General features: G+C 52.4%; 2 protein-coding genes across 2 annotated transcripts; both read left to right on the forward strand.

Moving 5' to 3' along the window:
* Window positions 1–723: 723 nt before the first annotated feature.
* Window positions 724–1,212, forward strand: EAH_00040660 (hypothetical protein; the record flags this gene model as incomplete). Its single annotated transcript, XM_013395262.1, has 1 exon — window positions 724–1,212. The coding sequence occupies one exon, from the start codon at window positions 724–726 to the stop codon at window positions 1,210–1,212; it is 489 nt and encodes a 162-aa protein (XP_013250716.1).
* Window positions 1,213–3,174: 1,962 nt separating this feature from the next.
* EAH_00040670 (hypothetical protein, conserved) lies at window positions 3,175–8,716 on the forward strand (the record flags this gene model as incomplete). Its single annotated transcript, XM_013395263.1, has 5 exons — window positions 3,175–4,042; window positions 4,242–4,441; window positions 5,214–5,849; window positions 5,956–6,043; window positions 7,485–8,716. The coding sequence occupies 5 exons, from the start codon at window positions 3,175–3,177 to the stop codon at window positions 8,714–8,716; spliced, it is 3,024 nt and encodes a 1,007-aa protein (XP_013250717.1).
* Window positions 8,717–10,640: the final 1,924 nt, after the last annotated feature.

Here is a 10,640-nt window from a genome sequence, read left to right on the forward strand (position 1 = left end):
ATAAATAGGACAGAGACAGAGACAAACAAAAACAAATAAATAAATAAACAAAACAGCGACAAGCAGGCAAACAAAAGAAAAACAAATAAATAAACAAATAAACAAACAGAGACAGACACAACCAAACAAATAAACAAACAAATAAACAAATAAACAAATAAACAAATAAACAAATAAACAAATAAACAAATAAATAAATAGAGACAAACTAACAGACAAAAGAGGGGTCAAACAAACAAACAAACAAACAAAGACAGAAAAAAACAGAAAAATAAAACAAAAAGAAACAAACAACAAACAAACAAAGACATCGACAAACAAATAAACAAACAAAAACAAACAAATAAATAGACAAAGACACAGACAAATGAACAAACAAACAGAGACAGAGAGAAGCGAAAAAGATAAGCAAACAAACAAAAGAGATGGAGACAAACAAATAAACAAACAAAGACAGAAAAAAACAAAAACAAATAAAGACAAACCCTTAAGCCTGCTCCTCTCGGTGAGTAGCGCGGCCTCTTAAATCGATCAGCAGCAGCAGCAGGTGCAGCAGCAGCAGCAGCTGCACCAGCACCAGCAGCAGCAGCAGCTAGAGGTGTCTCCTCTCCTGTAGAGTCGTCATCACTCAACGTCTGCAGCAACCGCAGCAGCACAAGCCCCGCGATAATGCTGCTGTTGTTGCTGCTGCAGCTGCAGAGGTTCTAGGCGCTGCTGCTGCTGATGCTGCAGCAACAGCAGCAGCAATACAATGAGCAGAAGCGCAACAGACGGCAGGGCATTCACAGACAGCGGGAGAAAGAATCAGCAGCAACGGCAGCAGCACCAGAATCTGCAGCAGCAGAACCTGTCCTTGCTGCTGCTGCTGTAGCCGCTGCTGCAAGTTGTGCAGCAGCAGATTTAGCAGCAATAACGCAGGCAACAGCAAAAGCAGCAGCACAATCCGATGCCGCAGTAGCAGAAGAAGCAGCAGCAGCTGCTGTTGCGGGGGCACAAGCAGCCACAGGAGGAGCAGCAGTAGCAGCAGCACCAGCACCAGCACCAACAGCAGCAGCAGCAGAATCAGTAGCAGCAGCTGTAGTAGCAGCACGACGCCCACCACCACAGAAGCAGCAGCAGCAGCAGCATGCGGAGCATCAGCAGCATAGGCAACAGCAGCCACAGCAACAGCCACAGCAGCAGCAGCAGCAGCAGCATGCGGAGGATCAGTAGCATAGGCAACAGCAGCCACAGCAGCAGCCACAGCAACAGCCACAGCAGCAGCAGCAGGAGCAGCAGCCATAACAGCAGCAGCAGCAGCAGGAAGGTCTAACCTGGTGTTTTGCATTTAGTTTGAGTTTATTTGCTGCTTCATTAAATGCGTCAGTCCACCACTCTCCCCATTCTGCTGCAGCATTTCGCTTCGAAGAGTCATGCCCAAGCTGCACGCACATACACATGCTGCTGCTGCTGCTGCTGCTGCTGCTGCTGATGCTCTTGGTGCTAGTGGTCTAGTAGCTGCTGCTGTTGGTGCTGCTGTTGTTGCTGTTGCTGAGGCTGTGGTTGGGGCTGCTTTTAGTGCTGCTGTTGTTGCTGTTGATGCTGCTGCTGCTGCTGCGGTTACTGTTCGGGCATAAGCATCCGATAGCAGCAGCAGCAGCAGCAACAGCAGCAACGACAGCACCGGCAGCAGCACGCGAACAGCAAGAACAAAGGCGCCAGATACAACATCGACAACAACAGCAGCGGTAACAGCAAAAGCAACAAGAGCAGCAGCAGCAGCAGCAACACCAGTAAAACCAACAGCAGCACCAACAACGGGAGGAACAGCAGCAGCAACAGCAGCAGCAGCAACAGCAGCAGCAGCAGCAACCTACGCCAACGGCTTCCTCTCTTCTTCTAATTTGAATTGGCTCTGCAATTCCCTCGCGCGTTTTCCCCAGGCCTTCTCCTCTACAACAAAAACATACACAAGCAAATGCTGCTGCTGCTGTTGCTGCTGCTGCTGCTGTTGCTGCTGCTGCAGCTGTTGCTGCTGCTGCTGTTGTTGCTGCTACTTCTGATGCTGCTGCCGCTATTGCTGCCGCTGGTAGTGTTTTTGCTGCTGCTCGCAAGCCTAAAGCAGCAGCCTCTGCCACCTCGTTTGGTGCTGAGCGCAGTAGTAGTGTTGCTGCTGCTGCTGCTGCTGCTGCTGTTGCTGCTGCTGCTGCAACACTTACTCCTTCCAGCCGAACTTTTTGAGAAGCCCAACAGCAAAAGAAGAACGAAATGGCTGAGAGCGGTAGCCGTCAGTCTTCAGAAGCCGGGCGTGAAATGCCTTCGACATCTTCGAGGGTTTAGGGGTTAGGGTTTACGTTCTAGGGTTTAGGGTTTAGGGTTTTGCTGGGTTTGCCGTCTAGCGTTTGCGGCTTGAGGCTTAAAGTTTCAAGTCCAAAGTCTACAGATTGAGGAGTAAAGGGTTTAGGGTTTAGGGTTCCAAGGCTCAGGGTTTAGGGTTTAGGGTTTAGGGTTGAAGGAGGGTCTAAGGCACAGGGTTTAGTACTCCGGGCCTAAGCTTTAGGGTTTAGGGTTTAGGGTTTAGTTCAAGGTTTGAGTCTTAGGGTTTTATTATTTAAAACCCAACTAGCAGCTGCTGCAGCGATAGCAGCAGAAGCAGCAGCAGCAGCAGCAACAGCAGCAGCAGCAGAATCGGGGGGCCCCACAGCGGGCCCCTCTGCTGAGTGCTTCGCCTTCTAGGAGAGGAGAAGGGGCCCCTCTGCAGCAGCAGAAACCCCAAATAAACAGCAAATAGTAAAACAAAACAAAAACAATAAACAGCAGCTGCAGCAGTTCTAAGGAGAGCAGCAGCAGCAGCAAATACAGGGGGCCCCCTGACCCACTTCCCTCCTCTGGCTGCATGCAGCAGCAGCAGCAGCAGCTGCTGCTGCTGCTCCCAGGGTCCGCTGTCTCGCCGAGCTATTGAGGTGTCTCCTCCTATTTTTATGCGGCAGCAGCTGTCTTTCCTTCTCCTTCTTTGTCTCCTTTTGCTTCAGCCGCCCCTTTGTCTTCAGGGGCCTCAGTCTGCTGCTGCTGCTGCTGCTGCTGCTGCTGCTGCGCCTGGCACGCTGCTGAAGCAACTCCACTTGTTACCAGGGGCCCCTACACACTGCCCCCTTTAGGGGGCCCCTGAACCCTTTGGGGGCCCTGGGGGGCCCCATGGTCTTCGCTTCAGCAGCAGAGAACGAGGGGGCCCCCGAAGGGGGCCCCCAGGCAGCTACATCTGCTGCTGCAACTCCTGCTGCAGCAGCTCCTGCTGCAGCAGCTCCAGCTGCAGCAGCTCCTACTGCAGCAGCCCCTGCTGCAGCAGCTTCTACTGAAGCAACGCCTGCTACAGCAGCTCCAGCTGCAGCAGCTCCTGCTGCTGCATCGGGCCCTGCTGCTCCCGTTGTTGCTGCAGCAGCTCCTGCTGCTCCTGTTTCTGCTGCTCCTGTGGCTGCGCCTGCACCGCCAGCTGCTTCTGCTGCTGAGGGGCACCCTCAAGGGGCCCATGCCGGTGCAGGTGCCCCTGCAGCAGCAGCAGCTTCTACACACAAGCAGCAGCCTGTAGCAGCAGCACCAGCAGCAGCAGCACCGGCGCCACCTTGGGTATCTGGGGCCCCCCTGCATGCAGAGAGTTCAGGGGCCCCAGGGTATTCATACCCTCCTAATGGAGCAGGGGGTCCCCCGGGGCCCCCCCCCTTTGCCTTTTACCCATATGCTGCTCCCCCGTACGTCCCTGCAGCATATACACCCTATGGATACACCTGGGGGCCCCATGGGGGCCCCTATATGCAGCTTCCTGCTGCAGTAGGACCCTTTCCAGCAGCACAAGTGTACGCGCCGTCTGCTGCTACTGCTGTGCAGCAGCAGCAGCAGCAGCAACAACAGCAGCAGGAACAGCCGCAGAAGCACGATCAGCAGCAACAACGCAGCAGCCACGATGATGCCGCTCCCACTGAAGCAGCAGCAGCTGCAGCAGCAGCAGCAGCAGCAGCAAGAGAGGAGAAGCTGGCCAATGGTGTCCGCTTTCTGTCTCACCCAGCGAGTAAACCCTAAACCCTAAACCCTTGTTGTATCTGCTGCAGATGATGAGAGATTTCGTGGGAATCCTCCAAGGTTTAGGGTCAAGGGTTTAGGGTTTAGGGTTAAGGGTTTAGGACTGATGGTTTAGGGTCTAGGGCGGCTGGTTTGAGGGCTGAGGGCTAGGGTTTAGGGTTTAGGGTTTAGGGTTTGATGGTGCGCAGTATCTGGCGCTGCTGGAGGGGTTAAGAGAGAATTTCTGAGGCGTAAAGGATTTACTGTTGAAGAAATAGATGAGGCCTTCGCTCGGCTGCAGCAGCAGCAGCAGATGCAGCAGCAGCAGCAGCAGATGGAACAGCTGCAGCTGCAGCAGCAGCAGCAGCAGATGCACCAGCAGGAGCAAGACCTGCAGCACCGAAGCCCCGTAAGACCTGTTTGCAGAGCTCTTCCCCGTCTTATCAAGTAGCAGCAGCAGCAGCAACAGCAGCAGCAACAGCAACAGAAGCAGCAACCAAGTTGGCTAAAAGAGAGGCTCCTACAGTTGCTTTTGCTGTTGCTGCTGTTGCTGCTGTTGCAGCTGCTGGGCAGTCAGCAACAGCGACAGCTGGGGCAACTGTTGCTTGCATGGTGCTGCTGCTGTTGCTGCTGCTGCTGCTGCTGCTGCTGCTGCAGGTCCCGTGGCAAGTCCCTGCTGCTGCTGCTGCTGCTGCTTTGTCTCGGACGCGGGCGCTGTCGATGTCGACTGAAAGTGCGGCCTATGATCGAGGTTTTAGGGTTTAGGGTTTAGGGTTTAGAACTGGGGGTTCAGGCTGCAGGATTTGTTTGAGTTGTCATGTCCGTGTGTGCATGCATAAAACTTGCTGCCTACTGCTGCTGCTGCTGCTGCTGCTGCTGCTGCTGCTGCTACAGGGCGCCCCAGTACGGTGTGGCAATTGCTACGGCAGTGGCTCTTCGCTGCAGCGAGGATGCTGCTCCCATCGGCAATCTTTCTTGCTGCTGTTGCTGCAGCGGTGCTTCTGTGGGTGCGTCTGCTGCTGCTGCTGCCTTTGCTGCTGCTGCTGCTGCTTCTGCTGTTGCATGTATGCAAACCGTATGCGGCAGCCAACCGCATCTTCAGTCGTCTTCTTATCGTCCTTCTGTTTGTGCTGCTGTTGCTGCTGCTGCTGTTGCATTTGCCGCTGCTGCTACTCCTATAGGAGCACTTCCGATGCCGCAGGCGAAACAGACGAAGGGCCAGCAGGGAGGCTACTGCTGCCGCTGCTGCTGCTGCTGCTGCAGCAGAACCGGCCCCTGCTGCTGCTGCTCAGCAGCAAGAACGGCTGCTGCAGCAACAGCGAGAGCTGACGGTGCAGGTGCAGCAGCAAACGGAGGCCTTGCGCTCCCTGTCTCAAACGCTGCATTCCCTGCTGCTGCAGCAGCCGCCGCCGCAGCAGCAGCAGCAGCAAGAGCAGCAGCAAGACCTCACGCCTCGCAAACCGCTCCCTGTGTTTCGGCCGCGGCTTGTGGAGATGGCTGTTGAAGCGCCCGAGCAGCAGCAGCAGCAGCAACAAGACCAACCAGCTGCTTCTGCATTTGTCGAAGAAGCCCCAGCAGCAGCAGATTCGGTAGCAGTAGCAGCAGCAGGATCTGAGGGCCTAGTAGCATCCCCACAGCTGTCATCCGAAGCAGCATCCGCAGCAGCAACAGCAGCAGCATTGCAAGCTGCGGCGGATGCAGCAGCAGCAGCAGCAGCGGCAGATAGAAGCAGCCTGCAGCAGGCGGTGTCGGAGTTTGCTGCTGCATGCGCAGAACGCTTGGGGCCTGCGGCTCGGAAGCCGCTAGGCACTCTCCTGGTGAGCTGCTGCTCCTGCTGTTGCTGCTGCTGCTGCTACGTTGCTGCTGTAGTGTCCTGTGGGCATAGATGGCGTGCATTTGACTCCCTTGCTGTTGCTGCTGCAGCTAATGCTGAGAAATTTGCGTTCGGCAGTTACAGCACAAGACCGCCTGCGCTACGGCCGAGTAAACTCCACAGCTCCGCGTTTTAAAGGTGACATCCGATCCCAATACGATCCCAAAGCGATCCCAACACGATCCCAATATTACGATATAACTCGATCCCAGCACGACCCCAATATGATTCCAACCCGATCCCAACACGACCCCCACACGATACCAAAGCGATCCCCACACGATCCCAACACGATCCCAACACGATCCCAACACGGTCTCCACACTGTTCCAGCACGATCCCATTACGTCCCCAACACGCTCCCAGCACGATCTCAACACGATCCTAATACGATCCAACACGACCCCAACAGGATCGCAATATGATTCCAACGCGATCCCAGTATAATTCTAACGCGTTCCCAATACGATGTCATTACCATTCCCACACGATCCCAACCAATACGATCGTAACACGATCCAAAAGCGATCCCATTACGATCCCAATACGTTCCCAGTTCCCAACACGATCCCAGCACGATCCCAATACGATCTAGAGCGATCCAAACATGATCGTAATATGATTTCAACGCGATTCCAAATGCAATCTCAATACGATCTCAGCATGATCCCAGCACGATCCCAGCATGATCCCTCTACGATCACAACACGATCCCAACACGATCCCAGTACGATCCCACACGATCCTAACGGGATCTTACTATGCGCCCAGCACGATCTCAAGACGATCCCAACACGATCCCAATACGATACTATTACGATCCCAACACGACCCAACACGAACCTAACACGATCCCAACACGACCCCAACACGATCCCCTTGCGATCCCAACACGATCCCCACACAATCTCGACAGGGTGTCATTACATCCCCCACACGATCCCAACACGATCCCTATTCGGCCCAACATGATCCCAATAGGATCGAACGAGATCCACACACGATCCCAGTATGATCCGAACAGGATCCCAACACGACACCAATATGATTCGAACACGATCCCAACACGATCCCATTACGATTCCAGCACGATCGCAACACGACCGCAACACGGTTGTTTGCTGTTTCTCTGCTGCTGCTTGTCGCTTCCTTGCGGCTGCTCTGTCTCCTTGTGCGTTAATCCCTGAGCCCTGCGCCCCTAGGCGTAGGAGACAGTCTGTGTCTCTCCTCTCTCCTTCTTGCTGCTGCAGAGAGGTTTGCTCTAGTTAGGCCCCAAGTGGCTCTCCTTCTCACTCGCCTCGGCTTTCAAGAAGACTCGGGCTCGCTCTTCGTAAACCCTAAACCCTAAACCCTAAATTCTGCAGCATCCGCATCCCTCAGCCTTCTCCAGACCCTTGCGCCCTCACACGCACCCCACATGCAGTTTTCCTTCTTCACGGTTGAGGCCTAGGGTTTAGCGTTTAGGGTTTGGGGGTTAGGCGTTGCTGTGTTATGCCGCTGCTCCTGTGCGCTGTCGCTGTCTGCCGCTGAGGTTTAGGGTTTAGGGTTTAGGGTTTGGGTTGGGCTTTTTAAATAACAGCTGCATGCGTAGTGCGGGGTGTACAGATATTTCAAGGGGACATTGAGAAGGTTGCAGAGTGCTGCACGCTGTTAGAGAGGGAATTTGCTGCTGCTGCTCCTGCTACAGCTGCTGCTGCTCCTGCTACAGCTGCTGCTGCTCCTGCTACAGCTGCTGCTGCTCCTGCTGCTGGTAGTGCTGCAGAGCCCTTACAAAACGGAGGCGAAGAGGGCCCCTCTCTTGGTGGCCCCTCAGATGCCGCCTTTGGGTGGAGTTGCAACACGTGGCTGCCGCAGCAAGGCGAACCGTGGCATGCCGCAGCAGCAGCAAAAGCAGCAGCAACAACAGCAGCAGTAGCAGGTGCAGTAAAACCCACAGATAAACAGGCTTCAGAGGCGGTGATCGATGTGGAAGCAGCAGCAAAGTCGTCATATGAACATGAAGACCAGCAGCAACGGCAGCAACAGCAGCAAGGACAACTGCAGCAACTGCAGCAGCAACAGCACGAAGACGCCACCGCGCCCAGAGCGGCCGTCGTGGTTGGGGAGGAGGTATTGCATGCAGCAGCAGCGGCAAGTGCTTCCGATGCTGCAGCAGCACATAGCGAAGAGCCTGCTGAAGGGGATCCCCCGGCAGCAGGAGCGTCAGCAGCAGCTGCAGCAGCAGAAGAGCCTCAAGGAGCATTTGGAGCTGGCGGCAGCAGCAGTGACAACGATGATGCGGGCAGCAGCAGCGCAGCAGCACCGAGCAGCAGTAGCAGCAACTGCTACAGCACGAACTGCTACAGCAGCAGCAGCAGCAACAGCAGCAGCAACTGCTGCGAGAACAGCAGCAAGAGCAACAGCTGCAGTGGTGTAAGAAGAAGCTCTTGCATAGAGACGCAGAGCCAGAGTCAGGCTTCTAGGCGTAGCAGCTTTAGGGCTGATGTTGCTTCTGCTGCTACCAGCAGCAGCAGCACTTCAGTTTCCCCTGTGCCGCTGTCACCTGTCACCTTTCAGCATGAGCAGCAGCAGCAACAGCAACACCAAAAGCAGCAGCAGCAGCAGAAGCAGGGGCAGGAGCAGGAGGGGTACTCAGCAGCAGACGCATGCAATGCAGAAGCCCAGCCGCAGTGCCTGTACACCTACAGCAGCGACACAGCAACGCAGCAAACTAGAGAAGCTTCTCCCGTTGCTGCTGTTGCTGCAGATATAACTCAAGAAGCCTTTGGGGCCTCGTGGGCCCCCCCGCATGCACTGCAAGTTCTGCCGTAGCTGCAGCAGCAGACGTGCAGCGCAGCATCACAGAGACAGCAGACAACAACACGCCACAGCATACGCAACTACGCGCCTTATTGCAGCAGCAGCGGCCGCTGCTGCTGCTGCTGCTGCTGCTAGGTGTCAACAGCCTTAAGTTTTTTTGCTTCATGAGCTGAGAAGTGTGCTGTACAGACAGTGGCCCATTCAGCAAAAGCTACGAAAAGGCGATGCAACGTTTTCTGCTGGTGGCTGCTACAGCTGCTTTCCGCTGCAGCAGACTCCTGATCTAGCGTCTTGGTGCTGCAGCATCTGTCGCAGCGCTCGAGGCGGGCTGCTGCAGACAGCTGATGCGCCAAGATATGCATAAAAGATAAGTAGAGACCAGATGCTGGAAGGAGACAGAGAGAGGGAGAGGAACAAACAGAAAAAGCGAGAGAAACAGACAGGACTATAAGCAGGAGGCAGACGCAAACAGACAGTTACGGACACCAGAAATAACGAGCAGCAAAACAAAGACAGCAACAAGTAGGACGACAGAGACAAGACACGCAAACCAGCAATAGCCAGATGGATACAGACACAGGAGACTTCTCTCATGTTATCCCTTCTTTCTCTCCGTGCATTTAGAGCTGTTTTCTGTCTGCAGTTTTTCGCAAAAAATAAAACGAAAGAGGAAAACGAAAAATCCGGAAACAAACATCCGTCGTAGTCTAGGTGGTTAGGATACGCGGCTCTCACCCGCGCGACCCGGGTTCAAGTCCCGGCGACGGAATATATTAATTTATTCGTATATGGTGGGTCTAAAGAGGACATTTTCCGTAACTTATTTTGCTGCACACGTCGTCGTGCTGCACCTAATGAAGCTGCTTTTGCTGCTCCTGCTTTTGCTGCTTCTGCTGCTGCAACGACAGAAAGTTGTTCAGATGAACCCAATGGATTCATCTGTAGGGTTTCGGCTGCTGCTTCCCAGATGATGGAAATCAAGCAAAAATGTTTTACTCAATCTCTTCAAATAGTACGGAGCAGCAGCAGGCGACAGCAGATAAAGCATGTATTTTTATACGTAAAAGAGAATACAGATACCCATATTGTTGTACAAATATATATATATATTATATATATATATATTTTATATACACATAAATATATATCTTGTTTATCACCCCATATTATTTAGATTAATTGATGCGTATTAACGGAAAATGATGCTTAATTCTTTTCGGCGCAGAAGCTGTCTTTTTTTTGATAGAGTTGAAGCAGAGTATATTGTGATTTGCATTTTTTTTCCTTGCAGAGTTTCCCTCTGCACGAATTCAAAGAGGGGGCTGCGCAAATTGACTTCGACCGAGAAGCAGACGCTATTCAAAATGCGTATTTCTATACGTAAAGAAAGATTATATATAGTTATCCATATTTTTTTAATACCCATATAGACATATATGTATATATATATATATGTTTGTTTATACATTTACATATATATATATATATATATATATATTTATATGTATATATATATATATATATACATTGTTTATCTATCTACAGCGGTACATGTATAGGTAGACGTCTATGCAAAGTTATCTAGTTTCATATAGGCCTACATATACTGAATATCGGCAAATATCGGGTGAGATCGGTTGTTTGTTGCAGATTCCCTGCCTTAGTTCGTTTTGCGCAGTTCCCAGTGAAAAACTTCAACTGAAGGAAAATGTTTGGAAAATAAAGTTGAAAGAAATGGATAAACTTTCATACATGCATGGACGCAAATGCATGTATTTTATTCACATGCGATTTCCCCTCTAGTAGATGCTAAGACGTGCGCAGGTAACTGCGGATCAGAAGACTATAAATCAAGTGCTTCCTTCTAATCATAGAAGGACGAAATTTCATTTGTGTTTCCAAGTAAAGCAGCGAAAAAAAACCACAATTCTCGGTG

Source organism: Eimeria acervulina, genomic scaffold (assembly GCF_000499425.1).
Source record: "Eimeria acervulina Houghton genomic scaffold, Eah_scaff498, whole genome shotgun sequence".
Lineage (NCBI taxonomy): Eukaryota > Apicomplexa > Conoidasida > Eucoccidiorida > Eimeriidae > Eimeria > Eimeria acervulina.